This window comes from Hemibagrus wyckioides, linkage group LG22, assembly GCF_019097595.1.
Source record: "Hemibagrus wyckioides isolate EC202008001 linkage group LG22, SWU_Hwy_1.0, whole genome shotgun sequence".
Taxonomy (NCBI): Eukaryota; Metazoa; Chordata; class Actinopteri; order Siluriformes; family Bagridae; genus Hemibagrus; species Hemibagrus wyckioides.
In genome coordinates this window covers 15,424,849-15,441,834 of record NC_080731.1, presented here as the reverse complement: position 1 = coordinate 15,441,834, position 16,986 = coordinate 15,424,849, and the positions used below count along the sequence as shown (strand labels likewise).

The following is a 16,986-nucleotide window of genomic DNA, read 5'->3' as shown; positions in this document are numbered from 1 at the left end:
CATGTCGTCTCGGAGCTCCTTGCCTCTCACTTGCTCATTAGAGATTTAGAGCTACAGGATTTCTCTAAAGCTACTTTGCAAGACTGATACAAAAGTATCACAATGAAATATCTTGAACTTAGATGTTTCTTTTGGTAACACTTTGAAATACTGTTCAATACTGATAAAAATATGTACCTATGGTTTGGTGGTTCATTAAGAACTAAGCAATAATTACAGTAGAGTCTGATGTATTTCCTGGAGAACTACTTACTAACCACTTATTAATCAAATGCTGCTTTTTTTTAAAAAAATATCGAACAACTAATTGAGCAGGCTAGTTTTGACCTCACTGACCAATAAATATAAATGTGTTTATAAATGCATTAAATAATGTCTAGAACAGTATTTTAAACTGTATTCTAGTTATTTCACTGAGATTATTTTGTAAACCTTTTACATATAAGACTATAGGAGATGTATAAAAGAACCAAAGCATTGCTTGAGTGATAACAAATTAGATGTATGTTAACTGCTCTGGATAATCTCTGGCATCTGCCAAGTGTTGTAAGTGTACTTCATTATTATTTGCTTTAGTGGTGACTTGGGTGTTTGTATAATACTATTTAATTCCTGCTTATTTATCTGTGAGTTCTAAAAAGTATTGAATGAGGTCCTTGTGCCATCTTAGGGAGGCTTCTTGCCTCTAATTATTGAAGAGAAGTGTGATATCAAAATGTGAGAACTCATCCTCCCCAACAATTTGGCTCCTGCAGTTCCTCAGTGAAACAAAAGAAAGAAAAAAAGAAAAAGAAAGAAAAAGAAATCAAATTGAATGCACCTTTGTTTAATTGAAAAATTTACATGGATCTTAACATTAGCTCTTATAATATTTGTTGCAATAACTACAGCATATTATTATACATTATATAATTATAATTAGATATATATCATCTTTAGGTGCTTAACTTTGGTTTCTCATTGCTATTAGAATATCACAAAACAGTGTATATGTGTAGACCTTACATAGTCTCTCAGTAATATCTATATTTTTAGATGTCCGTATGAAGTCACTGTAAACATTGCGAGTGAACAAACATCAGTCCCTTTGATACACACACAAACACAGTTTACAGTGAAGGAGATGATTTCTTGCCATAGCCCAATGCACTTAAATGACTGGATAGGAGAGTGAGTGAACACCTATCCCTGACCCTTTCCACGTAGTGCTTATAATGAGAAACACATGGAGAGGGAGCCAGCTGAGTGCATTGTGACAGAGGCCATTGCCTTAATTCAATTTTTGTTTTTGAGAAAGATCTTTTCAAAAGAAATGGTAAACTTGTGTGTTCATATGTTGAGATATTTTCTTTTCAAATAACTCAGTGTTGAAGTGACACCTGACAAACACTTCCAGGAAATTTCCACACTTACCACAGCTGGTGACTGACAAAGCACTACATTTTCTTTTCTTTTCTTTTTTCTTACAATTTAAGTGAAGACTAAATATCAACAATAAAAACATGTGAACCAGACACAACACCACACACACACACACACACACACACACACAAAATGTGGAATGAAAAGATAATGAGTGAACCACTAATAAAGAACAGCACGTGAAACTGAACCTCACTCACCACTCAGATTCAGCTCTTACTAGCCACAAACACAGCATGAAGGAATATGGATAGTGTATGAACAACAATACACATCGGTGCATGCATTGGTGTGTATAACCACATGATTGAGCACTACAATAAAGTGTGTTAGCACAGTGTGAAAACGGCACATTGGGAAGATGAAGAACCCACAGGAAAAATAGATAAATCATGTAGTAACTTATTCTAATGATGATCAGCTATATTAATCAGATTATTTCGTACCTTCGAATAAGCAGGGAGCATTACTAAAGATAAAGATAATATTTTGCCCGTGGACTCTTTCTTTTGCTGTGTGATGATGTGCATATTTATATATACATTTTTTTTTTCAAAAAACATGACAAAAATGACACACAGTCACATCAAAATGAAATCGCAACAAAATCAGATAACTGAATTTGTTCCACAAATATGACCAAGTAAAAACAGAGAAAAAAGTGTCTGGCTTAAAACCACAACCACATCTAAAGTTAGTAAATCAGCCAGCCCAATAGCACACTAGCAACACAGAACTTCCAAAGAAAACTACAGCTACACACATCAACTGCACAAGAAGCAACCAAAGGGCAGATGACATTTTAAAAATCACACACACACACACAAACAAAAACACTAACAATGACAAGGCGTATCTAGAGGCAGATACGTAATGGGCATAGATATATGTACAAAATTAAAAAAAATTAGGAAGAAGGAAAAAAAGATATACGTGTTGCAGATATTTACTGTTTCATCATAGTGCCACACTCCCTGGCCATCCGGCGGCTCAGAGTTCACACTATTGTCCTGATCGATTAGCCAGCGGTGAACAGCGTGGGCCTAAAAGGACACACGACATAAAAACAGGAGGGCCATTAAATCTTAACAGGTTACAGGGACAATAGAGAGGGAGAGAAGGGACAGGGCCTCAATCATGATATATAGCTTACCAGCTTTCCTTCACTTCCATCTTGTAGATTATTATTATTTTTTCTTTTCTAATTTCTAGTTATTTTAGCCATATGGACTGTGTGAAAAGCTGGCTTGTTAAATATGTCATAATTCAAATGTCTCATGAAAAATTTGCAAGAGTTTTTAATAAGTGATGGTAATGTAATGCACCCCAAACCTGAAACATTCGTAGTGGTAACATTCACTGAAATGTTATGCATTTGTATGCATTGCAAGAGAAAGTGATCATGGAACCATCATCTTTTTATACTTTAATCAGGAAAGAAGAGAAAATGTAAAGAGAAAGGACAGAGACAGAGGTGGTCATAACAACAAGGAAATGAAAATGTCTGTAAGAGAGAAAACAGACAAGCAGAATCTCACTGGCTTTCTCCTTCTTGCTGCAATTGAGATAAAATGTTAGTTTTTAGATCATTCACAGCAACAAGGTTCGGTCATCCCTCAGCACACGCCAGCGAAGGGATGAGAGCCACTGTTCGAGATATTGATACCAGATCCAGAAGGTTATGTCAGACTCAGTGAGCTGTGCCAGACAGACACTTGATTACTACCTCATACAATATTAAGAAAAAATGATCCCCATACAAATTGGCCAAATAGATATTAATTAAATAATTAACATTAACTATTAAAGCCTGACATTCAGTTATGTTTCATTTCCCAAAAGAAAGCATCAATTCAAATAAGACATCATGAACATCAGAGAAAACTTATGCTTATAGAAATAAATTCTTTAAAAAGCGCTCTATAAACCTTGCACACACACACACACACACACAAAACACAAATGAAATTACAATTAGTCAATTATTAAATAAATATACACCTCCTCAGAAATATTGTCATGAACTTATATTAAAGGCTAAGACGGACACTTATAATGATAATCCAGAGAAACACAAACACCCAACACTGCACTGATGGGTGAAAGGCCCAACTGTCTGTATTAAAATAAGGACATATGTGGTGTTTAAAGTGCACATGCACAATAATAACAACAGTATAAGAAAGAAAGCGAATGTGTGTGTGTGTGTCTGAGAAATGGTACACTGAGACACAGGCTGCAGTATTTGGGCTGATTTGTAAAGCGTGTCAGATTTTGAATGTAACTGGATTATAGAATAGCCTGGCAAAAGCTTTGTGTGTGAAAGCGGTGGGGGAGACCACGCAGGTGTCGATCCAGTAAAGAAAAGAGAGGCCAATTTTTGGAAAACAGCAATTCAAAAAATAATCCTTGCCCTACAATAGAGCTTGATACACGAGAGTGGCTGCACTACACAAGAGCCTGAATAGGCAGAAAAACTGTGACTTAAAAACAGTTGCATTTCATTTAATTACTTTTAATAACTAGATCATCAATCTTGTCAAGGAGTGTTTAGCATTGCCTTTCTAATACTGAGAACCTCGGCAAAAGTATTTACATTCAAAACTGTATCCTGCCCTTGTACCTGTTCTCCAGTGTCCCCTGAGAGCTTTGTGACTGTGCTTTTAAAAGTAATGCAGTTTAAAACTGCCTGTGTGAAGAAACACCTGAATGAACATGCAGGGATGTACGTAGGCAGGATTCCTACCACATCTGTAAATAAATCGTGCATCGGCTATCACAATGAACAGATTACACATAATGATCTAAATGGTAGATTCCAGAAAACTGCACAGTTAATATCTGACTGAATTCAATGAGTTTATTAATGTTCCCACTACCATTTGTAATATGATATTAACATTGTTCCAAATGTAAGAATGCATGTTACTAAAACAACATGTGATTGCAAGTGTATTATTGTGAGTTCTAAGTGTATTATTGCTTTTATTCACCTAAGAAATGAATAAAACGTAACTAACTTTTCAGACACAACACGATCAAATATGTTTATTTTTACCCTGTAAAAAGAATAGAGTTCCCAATAAAACCACAGTGACTGTATATAGAGCGTTGCACACAGACTGACTGACAGCTTGGGTAGTAGCTGTTTCAGTGGAAAAAACATTTTGCTAGAATTGGAGTTTTATGCAGCAAACAGACAGGTGAAGTGATACAAACAGTGAACTGTACCAGATATAAACACACATATCAACACTGCTTATCAAAATCAAGTAAGTGGACTGTTGTAAAATACATTGTTTTCAGGATACATCCTTTTTTTTCTGTGTTTAACTTTCTCTGCATAACTCTGTTATGTATTTTAAGGAAGCTTAATTATGACACTCATCCACAAGACCTTACTAGACAAGGCTGGGTGAAAATGGTCCATGTTGATCATTGCCTTGAGATTTTATCAAGACAGAAATCAAAGTTGGCATCTTATCACTACTCACTTAATTAGTATGATATTGGGACACTTCTCCATACAGAAAATTCTACATGCATATGTGCATGAGGACTACCCTCATCAATTCAGACTACAGGTTTCCAGAGACAGAAATGCTCATTGCAAAACACAGATTTCAACCATTTCAACCATTTCTCTGGTAATTTGGATGTATGTTTCAGTGGTGTTGAATGTTTCATCTATGTCCTTAAAGTCATTTCATAAGAGCTCCTGGATCACCAGCTTCACAATGCTGCCAAAAAAATCAGTGATAATCTCCAGAACCTTGTAAGCAGTCTCCAGTTATTGCCATACGTGCACAACCTAAAGGATTAGTTGGCACTATATACAATTCCAGTGACACTAGGTAAATATCAGGAGCTGCATAATGTATGAATCTCTCAGGAGGGATGTTTTTTGTGCAAACTGTTTCCAAGCAGTTTGATATGGATGTGACATCTAATAGACTATTCTAAAACTTTACAACTTCAAGACTCAACTGTGCATTTTGTTAACCTATGATTATTCGTTTTTTGTTCTCCCCTCTCCATGATCATCCCCATTGTGTGAGAAAGCAGTAAGGCTCTTTTTGGCCAATTTTAATCTGTTCCAGAATTAGACCTTATTATTATGGACCACATTATGCTTAATGGTATTTTACACACATTACCTAATCAGTGTTGGTCAACAATGATTTGTTTTTTTTGTGTTGAATGCTCTTTGGTTTTTCCTGTGGTGATGGAAAACAAAGGGACATTACGTACATGCAGATTTATCACCAAGGGAAATAAGAAACAGGTTTTAGGATTCCCCCAGGGTTAGCGCTAATTCCTCACACAGCTGCTGCAGTAAGACACACACAAGTTCCACATGGTCTCAGGCTATTTCATAACATTTAAACAAAGCACTCCAGCAAAATGTCTTTTATATATATCCACTTGCTTTGTCTTTGTTCTGGTGTAGTGCAGATATAAGTACTGAGTAGCTAACCTTCACTATACCTCTTCCAGTTGTTCCTCAAGCATTGGAATCATGCACTAAAGCGAAGATTTTCACCAAGGCAGACGTCAAGAGCATTTATATAATAAATATAATTTGATTAGGATCAGAGATGAGAGCCTGTGTGTAGTAGCACCTCATCTTCCAGCAGTATTTATTGCCTTAAAGCCTAGCTAATGCACCTTCCATCTTCTAATCTTTTTTTTTAGTCTTTCTATGATTCTTCACCTAGAGAACATTCTTATTAACTCAGTGTAGCTTAAATAATATCCACTGTGCATGAAGTGTTCTGCTAAGTTTTAAGATGTATAGTTCTGGTCAACTCTTTGGCCAAAGGTTATGCCAGGTGCTACAGTCTTCTTTGGGAATTTAAGCACTGTTTCAGCAGCACAAAGATCCTGAACACCTAAAAGCTAAATTAACGTACGTCTTATTGCAAAACATGAGACTCCTCTAAACCATTTGCTGTAAACTTTGTTGCTATGAAGTTGGCCTATGCATTCACCATTAAGCAAGCTGCAGAGCAATCTGCACAGAATCTTCTTTGTGAGGATCAACTGGGTAAAGATAAAAGCTACAGTTGGAGAAAATTATCGCCTCATAGAGCTCCCATTTCAGGTGGATACCTCTAGCACCGTTCCAGCAGGTGCACCCCAAATTGGATCCCATTCTGGATGTTGATGTGTCCCTAGAGTTTGCATCATGTTCTCATGTTCTCTCTCCCTATGAGATAGTGATAATGTCCTAATACCCAGTCTGTCCAATTGATTGCTAGCCTCTGTAAAGCAGTCTTTTTTTTCTTTTGAAAATTTGAAAAAGAAAAAAACAACAACAAAAAACAAGGACAGCCAGGTTACACTGGTTAAGCTTGGTTAAGCTGGGGTTATTGCCTGTGTGTAGTTTTGCAGGTTCTCTCTGTGTCCATGTGTTCCTCCTGGTTCCTCCCATTGTCCAAAACATGGCAGTGAGTGGACTAGTAACTCAAAATTGCCTCTAGTTTTGTGTGTGCAATGTGATGACCCAGTGGCTCATCCAGGGTGTGATCCTGCCTTATACCCAGCGTTCCTGGCATATGCTAAGGCTCCACCATGACCCTGGCCAGAATAAAGCACTTACTGAAGAGGAATGAATGACTGAATGAAAACCAGAAACCAGAGCTTTATATCAAAAATAACATTGTGCTGTGATGTTTGAACAAGCTAGCGCTACACACCATAAAGTGCATGTGTATGAGGGTCTTGATGCAACTCCCATTAAACTGGGGACACTTTAACCAATACGTGCTTTTTATTTGTTTGTTTGCATGTTTGTTATTAATCTTCTAGATCTGATCCAACATCTAGATCTGATCCAACATCTTCAATTGCACAGTAATTGCAATCATTTAGAACTGAAAAAGGCAGAGTTGCTCTTTGTATCTCATTTTCTGTGTTTTTTTTTCCCTTCACAGTCATATTCACACACACACACAAACTTGTAGTAAACAGTTTTGTGGTAAATTACTCTATAAAGTAAATTTTGCTGCAAAAGCTAGTTACAGTATAGTTACTCATTATTTTACAATATATTACACAATCAGATGATGCCCAACTTCAAAGAAAGTTAAAAATTGGAGAAGTCTGTTAATGCTGATGCAGTTGTCTTTGAGTTAAAAGATGAGGTTAAAAAAAACCAAAAAGTTTTGTATGGACTATAACAAGGACTCAACTTTCTATAATTATCCCAAGAGACCTTTACGGAGCAAGCAGTCAGCAGCACCTGTGTCTGCAGAGGACAACAGCAATAATATTTTACTCTTGCATATTTCTCTGCTGCAACAAGGGCTCTTTTTCACAACATTTCAGATGTGTTTGAGAAAAACTTAACTGTAAATAGCTTTATAATTGAGGGCGGCTGCTTAACTATTTTTCACTACTGTGCAGTTTTTTACTGTTTTTTTTCTTGGTTACATATCAGGAAACAATTCAGGACAGTTCATTTCTTATAGTACATGCTTCAAAACCATACACATTTTGCAACAGCTCATTATCTTGCATGCAAAATCTTATTTTTATTTTTCAAGATTTCAATAAAATTCCAGGTATGCAGTTATCCATAAGAATGGTGTGGTATTCACATAAAAGTCTTTTAAAGCTCTTGTATTGGGCACAATAATTGATTTTTATGTGTGTGTTTATTTTTGTTCAATCACTTTCAATAACAGCTCTTTCCTGTTCAGCGTCATTATGCATCCAGATCCTGGGAATGCTAGGGGCAAGGAGGGAATATACACCCTCAGAGGGACCCCAATCCATAAAGCACCATGCATGCATACATTCACACCTATTGGCAATTTGGAGTTGCCAATCTACATAGCTACATATTTTTATTAGGGTGGAGGACATTGACACAAGGAAACCTATATAACTCCTACGCATATATACCAGAGCTTAGGTAGTATTACTAGCAGCTGTACCATCATACTGTCTATAACTTTATTTCTACTGTATTTTTAGCAGGCCCTTAGAGCCTCTAGATTTGTTTCTGTGAACAACTAAGTCATATTCCAGCCAAATAATTACTACATGAGTAGTGCTGTTTTGCCCTTTGTAGTAAAATACTCCCAATTTTTCAATCAAAGTTTCAATCATTTTCCACTGGCAAGAGCAAACTTATGATGAAAATGTATAACTGGCACTTTAAAATATTAAATTTAGAAAAATAGGCAATAAACATGTTACATCGGTGTCCAAGTTGCATAAGGTGTAAGATAAAAAAAACTTGGCAAGGCCAGTGACATCCAGGAACAGACTGGAAAACTACCACAAATAGTTTGGCATCAGCTGGAGAGACAGTGGACAGCATATAGAGACAATACCTGAGGCAACGACCCAAGCTAACAGATTAATGACTACAAGTACAGTATGTAGTCACCCTAAAGGATGTCCAGGATGTTGGAGGAGTTTTGCCATAGGAGGCATGTAGAACCTGTTAGTCACTGAGAAGCCAAGTCAAGTTTCTAGGCAAGGTCTTTGACTGCATTCTAAAGGACACTGCAGCCCTCTGGACAACCAACAGTAAGTTACAGAGGTGGCTGACAGCTATGGGCAAATCAGGGCTGTCAAGGCATGGATTATTAAACATGGCATCTTCCCATTATTTCTCTGGGCCATACTGGTCTCTACAGGTCTATGAGATCTCACTTACCACTGTAATGGTCTTTAAGATAAAGCCATCAGTTACTTCTTGCATAGATGCATGGGTTTACCATGAAGCCTAAGTAGCATTGCCTTGTTTTGAAACAGAAACAAGCTCCAGCTTCTTTTCAGCAGTTAGAGGAGTTCATGAGTACCCAGGCAAGAGCAGTGCTCCTCCCTAGCCCATCCAAACTCTTCAGTCGGGTTTTGGCAGACACCCGAGCATGCTCATTGTGCCAGAAAAGAAGAACCCTGGAGCATATACTAAGCTGTTGCCCAAAGGTCCTGGGAGAGGCTTGCTATTGTTGGCACCATGAACAGGTGCTATGGGTAATAGCATGCTATCTTCACAGATGCAGCAAACCAGGGGGAGGGGACAGACAACTGAACGTCAACCTATGGAGACAGCTAAAATTTACAGACACCATGACAGTATAAACACTCAGGCCAGACGTTTTTGTCAGAAATCACAAAGCAAATGATCCTTCTGGACCTCACAGTTTCTGGGAAGATTGAATAGAAGAGGTCTACAAAAGGAGAAGAGCAAAGTATGAGGGCTTGATAGGTGAGTGTAGGAGCCAAGAATGGAGTGCTCCATGTGAGCCTATCAAAATTGTCTGCAGAGGCTTTGCTGGCCTGTCTTTGTACAGGGCCCAAGCCCCTTGGCATCTGAGTGCTGCACATTAGGAAAGCTATTTAAAACACAAGAGAGGCTGCAAAAGAAGACATCAAAATGGCTGTGGATTAAGCAGGGTGATCTTTGGAATACATAAGCTACTCAGACACAGACCCTGTTAAGTGAGCTGGCAACGATAACTCCATTGTAACTTAGATAGTGTTGAGATGTGTGATGCCGTTATGCGCTAATGTAAACATGTTTCTGTGGTGTGAGAAATCCATATGGAATTAGTGGCACTGAGCAGGCATTAATGTTGTTAGTGGGGCTTGTTACAGCCTTAGTCAGTGGGGAGGCTTACATGGCTGTTTGTTGTAGGCAGACATGAATGAGTGGCATTTGGTGTATAGTGAGGACTCCATAATGAAACAGTAGCACTGAGCATGCACCAACTACGCCAGTGGGGCTTTAGTCACCCATGAAGTCCTGTAGGGCTCTGGTGGTGTTAGACACACATGCCTGTGTGAAGTTAAGTGTTACGGGGAATCTATACAGAGCCAGTTGCAGTGAGCATGCATTAACAATGCTAGTGGGGCTTGCTACATCATGAGTCACTGGGGAGGCCTGATTGCATTAGAAATATTTCCAATGCTGAAGGACAAGAGGGATAATTTGTGAAACACATAAGCTACTTGGAGACAAGCCAGAATCTGACTTCTCCAGGCTGGGTCACCTGGGTGAGGGTGTCTGATGCTGAAAGACCAAAAATGCTCTATGACTTCAGATTACATCACTGATGATTTGTCCAAGTTGCATCATAAGGTATCCAACTAAACCAACTAGGGAGCAAAACAGTGTAACTTCATTGCACTGGTTTAAAGGTAGCTTCATTGGGACTTTTGTTTTTACATAGTCATTGTTAGAGGAACAATAAAATTCATAATCAATGCTGTACTATCATTTTCTTCCCAATAAGACATTTCACAAAGTGAAAGAGATCATGTCATGAGCAAGATCTACTTTGGTGATCTACTTTGAAGTTTTATTGCTTTTGGTTGTAGCAGAGAGCAGGAGGTTGGTAATGGCATGAATGGCACAGACTTTGTTTTAATAGGCAGCTGACCAGCCAAAAATGAACTCATTACAACTCATATAAATGTGTATTTTGCCAGCAGAACAGCTTTGCACTAAACCTTATTTTGTGTTTCCACATGTTGTTTTACTGACTCTGAAAACACAACCTGTCATCTATGAAAGCTAATTAATCCTCCAAGTAAAAACATTATACCAATTAGGCCTAGACTATTATACTGTTTAAACTGCAGCATGATGCTGCCACTTTTCCTCTTCTGTGTGCTGTTTTCATATTTTCAGGTGTACTATTAAAATTCTGGACACAGTAAAGAAGCCAACAAGGACAAAAAGTTAATATATTTTGTCACATTTGAAGTTGTGGGCAAAGTTGGATGGTGTAAAAGGTTAATTAAAGTTAAAAATTATTTTCCAGAACTAAATTCATTATGTCTGTTTTTTTTTCTCCTTTGAATCACAAAAAGCTACTATTAATAAAAAAAGTTCTTGCAACATTTTAAAATCTCATATGTTTTATTTTCTGTTACCACAACATACCATAGTTCCACTCGCAAACACGTGACAATGCAAACAAAACTATTATTGGAAATATGATCCAAGTCATGGTACCATCTATAGAGTCATCCATAGTACTCACAGACTATTATGAATCTAGTCTGTAATGTCTGTGGCACCACTGTAACCCATCAACCAGGAAATGTTTTTATTATTCCTCCTCACACAGAGATTACATCTCACTCATTGTGCTCAGTTCTCTTAACAGTGGATATAATCATGAATATCAGACACCTCTGTCAGATATCTTTCTATCTACATACCTTTGCCAAAGAAGGTAAGCATACTCAGAAACGACTGAGGTAACTGAAGTAATATCTGACTACAACAAATTTCTATCAGACAACTTCCGACAGCTGAACTTAGGAGTTTCTTGATTTTATGTAATAATATGAGAATATCATCATGCTTCATAGGGGGTAAGTGCGTTGCATCTTCCTCAAAGTAGAAGAGGAAGATGCGATGCACTTCTTTACCTTTAAGGATAAATTCTGCCGAAAATTCAGAATAACAAAATATACTAGAAAACAAGAAAACAACAATGGCTCCATGTCCATTGTCATTTCTTTTGGATTGAAATATTACTTTTAAACCAGATACAGAAAATAGGTAATTAATACTGAATAACTGCATAAAATGTAAGACAGTAACTACAAATTTCTGATGAACCATGCTTTCTGAATTTATTAAACAGAAACAATTTATAACAATAAATAATTTCCTGCTTGATAGAGTTTCTGTACTACTGTTTTCCTCATTTGCTCTGTATAAAGCCTTTGATCTATTTTTGGTTGTTTTTTTGCAGGCTTGGCTTTAGGAAGACATTTTAATTCAGCCCCAGTTATTAGGGTACTCATAAATAACTTAAAATATATTAACATAATGCACATTCCGGCTCTAATTTGACCATAGACACATTTTTTTATTATTTTTTTTTGTAAAATGTGTACACATAGGAATCATGTGCACTAGAGATCATCTCTAAGATCTGCATACCCTTTGGACAGTAACAGTCTGATAGTGAATGTGCTGTGTCACAGTTGTCATGTGCTTAGGAATTGGCAAATTTACAAGTTTAGCAAATGCGGAAGTTGATCTGTTTGCTAACAGACAGCAATTTATCACCTAGTGTGGTCCAGAGACAAAAGCTTTGTGTGATAATGTGTGTGTGCACAACTGGCCAAAGCTTCAGATTATTTGATAATTTGCCCTCTGGATGACACTTTAGTGCATCTCACATGCAAATTTACTGCATGACTTAAGTCCAAGTTACATCAATATTTATGTGTGGAATCTTCACAATACTTAGTGGACATGCTGAAAAACAACTTCTGTGTCTATGTAATCTGACTAGATTAAGTTCTTCAGTCCTGTGCAAATTCTATATAATTTCCTGTACATATCCCAACGTTGCCAAATTTTTCTAGTTGCCATGACAAATTAATGAACCTATTAACCTATCAGCTCTTGTGGTTGACCTTGTGCCCATGTCAGCCCTCTGTGTAGTGAGGGCTCTCTGTGGAAGTGACTGCCAGTTGGTAGGTCACTGACCAGCTGCTTTTGTGCTTTGTGGAGCTTAATGCACAGCTCTGCAGTTTAGAGACAGGGTAGCCCACTGGGTATCAGAAATTATTGTGCAAGCATACTTAGAGGTCAAGAAGTGCTTGCTTTCATTAACAGATTTGTGAAGCGGTGACAAGGCGCTCATGACCGGATGTTATATTATGATTCTCACCCTCTGTGGAGAGAAGTATCAGAATGTTGAGTCATTCTTATACTCAGTGTTGAGTGATTCTTATGCTCAGTAGAGAGCAGCACATGTCATCCTCAATAACATATCTAATAAGATGTCAGTGCTTTAAGAGGGTTAGTTATTATTATTGTGGGAAGATCCAGACATGTTACACCCCTTCATGACTTTGACATATGGCATCCAGTAGTAAGGAAACTGTCTTGTTAGTTCAGAATGAATAATGAAAGGATGTAGAATCGAAGGTTACATATGTAACTGAGAGGAGGACTGTCAGGCCACCTGGGGATGACATTGCTTTTGTTCCTCTTGCTCTGACCTCATTATTCAATTCAGTGTGAATTTGGAATTTTTGCTTATATTTATTATTTAGGGTGGTCATTTTTTTTCAATTGTTTAACCATAATTTATATTAAAATTATTTAAATATATGACTGCCCATAGGCAAATTTCTGGCATAAATATTTTCAGCAAAGATATGCATTAGCAGTCTTACAAATACTGCCGAAACATTATTTACGTAGGCCTACCACAAAAGACAAAAGTAAGTAAGTGTTTACACAGATTTAGTTGTAATACAAATACAGCAGACAAAAGCACAGGCACTGGTCTTTGGAAAATAGACTGCATGCAAAATGATGGAGGAGGGGATAAGAAGGGATAAGAGGAAGTTCCTCAGTTGGGTGTTATGGTTTATCAATGACAGACAGGGAACCCTCATCTCCATCATGACTCTCTTAATCCCCCTTTTGCTTCATTGAAAAGAGAGAACCCCGCCCCTGCCAGAGTATTTTTATTCACCAATACATAATTAGCATAATAAAACATTGGCAAGAAAAGGGACAGTCACAAAGAGCCAAATGTGCAGAGATTCTTAACCTATTTTCATCTTTTAGATTTTATCGAAGAGGCCTCTCTATTATTCATAATTTACTTTGAAATCTGCTCTTTTGTGTGCATTAGAACCTTGACAGTTCCCCTGACACAAACACACAAGCACTAGACATGTTTATGCTGATGGAGGTTTTATGCTGTTTTGGTGTGCGGCAGTCAGCGCAGACTTCAAGTATGTATGCATATGTGCTCTCACATAGTATTGAGCATGGATTAGTACTTTACATCCTTCCTAGTGCACAGACATGAATAGACCACATGTCAAAGGTCTAAACTCTTGGCATATTCTTTATATCCTACTGTTAATAAGACTTTCCATCTTTCACCCCAATGTTTGCACAATGTTACTCACAGTCATTGCTATTCCTTATAGACAATGCTATTGTGTAACACAGGTTTATATCTTATATGGGTATAAGTATCTATCTATTTAACTCCATCTCTAAAGCCTTGATTGATACCACATTGTTACTTGCTACATGTAACCTCACACCTCTGTCCTAGTTATCTAGTCTGTAGCAAAGTTCATTTGTCCAATTATTTATTCTCTTGTGAATATCCAAGTTTTCCTGTATAGAATGAAATGTTCTATTCAATGTAATGTCCTGTTCAGGTTTTATTACTATGTGTACCTGTTCTTTAGTTCAAGTGCATTGTTTAACTGGGGACGAATTAATAGCTGGAACAGATTCACCTAAAAACGTAAGTGAATTGGTGCATGCTGTAGTTTTTGAGTATGAAGTCTTCAGCTGTACCCTGTTTCAGATGTCAGACAAATTTAGAAATGGTCACTGAGTGGTTACGGCTTTGGGTTGGATTGTGATTGTAATTGTGAACTTTTGACAGGAAATACTAGACAAAATTGATAATAATCAAAAACTGTTCATTTGATAAGATGTCATTTTTGTTAGGAATGCTTCTTTTTTTCTTTTTTTATTCTTTAAAACTGAAGAAAATATTTTGCTTCCACACAGGACTATTGCAGTGTGTGGCTGACTGGCTGCCTTGTCATCTTTTTTTGTAAAACTTCTTCAGAATATAGACGCGTGTCGTTACCAGGAAAAGACAGTAAGTATATTATCCCAGGCTCACCTATTATTCCCACATTGACTACAAAGTCATTCTCTCTACCTTTAGCATGTTTTGCTGAGATATTAAAGCAGTTTAGCTTCTTAGTTCTTGCCTTAGGTTAAGGCAGGCCTACTGTTAGTTTTGGGTGTTCGAAAGAATATTAGGAACTATCTCAATAACCGTTTTTAAATCCATATTCACGTTATTTCTTGACCTGTGAGGAATATGAGAGATTGTTATGACATAAATAGACTAATTAGCACTTGTCAGATATTCCTGCAGCTCCTTTAATGTTGCTCTAGGTCTTTTGGGAGCCTTCTTGCTAAGTTTTTGTCTTGTTCTTTTATCCATTTTGAAGGGAGTCCTGAATTTTTTTGTGCATCCTGTTCTTGGTGATGTCACTGTGGTGCTCTATTTTCTCTATTTGTTGATGATGACCTTTTTATGGTGTTCCATGGGACAGCTAATGTTTGGAAACTTCTTTTGTACCCATCTCCTGATTGATACCTTTCATACAAGTGAGATATCATGAATGTTTTGTAAGCTCTTTGTGGATCATGGCTTCAGTAGTCACTTGAAACCAAGCTCCTGCTGAAACATTAGGAGTAATCTTTATTTGTTGTTAATCAGAATAATTGACCTGATGATAGATGTATAATAATAAATATATGATAGCTGTTTTAAGTTGAATGTGATTGGTTTATTCTGAATACATCCACATCATAAATTATAAAATGTTTTTTAAATAATTGTACTATTTGTTCCCTAAATTGTTTCTGATTGATTTTCACTCACTTTGTTTTAATATCACATTCCGTGAGGAAATGATTTAGCTTTTTTCTTTTTTTCTTTTTTTTTGCAAGTTAGCCAATCACCATTGAATAGGTGTTTTGTACTCTTTCTAGTGACACTTTCTAGTAGTCCTCATCCCTTTCTTCCATATCACACTAATTTATGTTTGCTGTGCTTGAACAATGCATTGACATCACGTCAGTCCCATTTTTTTAAAGTAATATATAGTCAGTGGACACGTTAAAAATGTGTGGAGCTATTTTTCGTATTGTATTGGTCAAGTGATGTGTGTACTTTATAATCCACTGTACTAAGTTTTTTTTTTTACTATCACTGTAATAGATAATAGAAGCCCTCCATGAATGGGGGTGCTGTTGGCATACATTCTTCTATTTTTATGTCATCTTGTAGTCAAAAATCATTGTACTCAGTACTCAGGCCTATGAACACTATAAACTATCTATTGCCATCTCACAGCACCAGGGTCCCATGTTCAGTCCTGAGCTTGGGTTAGTGTTTTTATGAATTTTACTTGTTCTCCCTGTGTTACTTCTCAGTTCCTACCTCCCAAAAGAAATGAATCAGCTATGCTAAAAATTGCTCTGCGTGTGAATGAATGTGTGATTGGATGTTTGCATGGTGCCCTACATTGGACAAGCATCCCATCCAGGGTGTATTCTCACCTCACACCTAGTGTTCCTTGGATTGACTCCAGGACCACTGCAACTCTGACCCAGGAAAGGAATTAATGAAGATGAATGAATGAATGAATGAATGATTCAATCAATCAATCAATGTTTGATTGGTAGAATGATTCATGTACCTGGTGGTAATCAATATGAACAATGCATCAGAATTAACAGGGTGTAAACATAGTCAAATAAATATGCAGCTAAAGGGAAAATGAGCAGCACAAATGGAGCATAACAAATAAATGGTAAGCTCTCAGTAATTCACTGAACATATCCAGAACCTTTTTCGTGGATAAATGCCACAGATTATTCATAAAGACCCTCTTAAGGCATATCTTAATGTTATGTGAAATAAACTGTCTATGCTTTGTGCAAACCTTCCAATAGCCCATGTCTGTTTATTGACTGACTGAATTTTACATAAACTTAACCAAAATAAT

General features: G+C 37.0%; 1 protein-coding gene across 5 annotated transcripts in view; it reads right to left on the bottom strand.

Moving 5' to 3' along the window:
- The window catches only part of ank1a (ankyrin 1, erythrocytic a), a 96,068-nt gene that overhangs the window by 58,500 nt on the left and 20,582 nt on the right, over positions 1 to 16,986 (bottom strand). For all 5 annotated transcript variants that reach the window (XM_058374371.1, XM_058374372.1, XM_058374374.1 and 2 more), the window contains exon 2: positions 2,373 to 2,465. In XM_058374371.1, the coding sequence (XP_058230354.1) occupies positions 2,373 to 2,465 (93 nt within the window). The remainder of the gene's footprint in view (positions 1 to 2,372; positions 2,466 to 16,986) is intronic.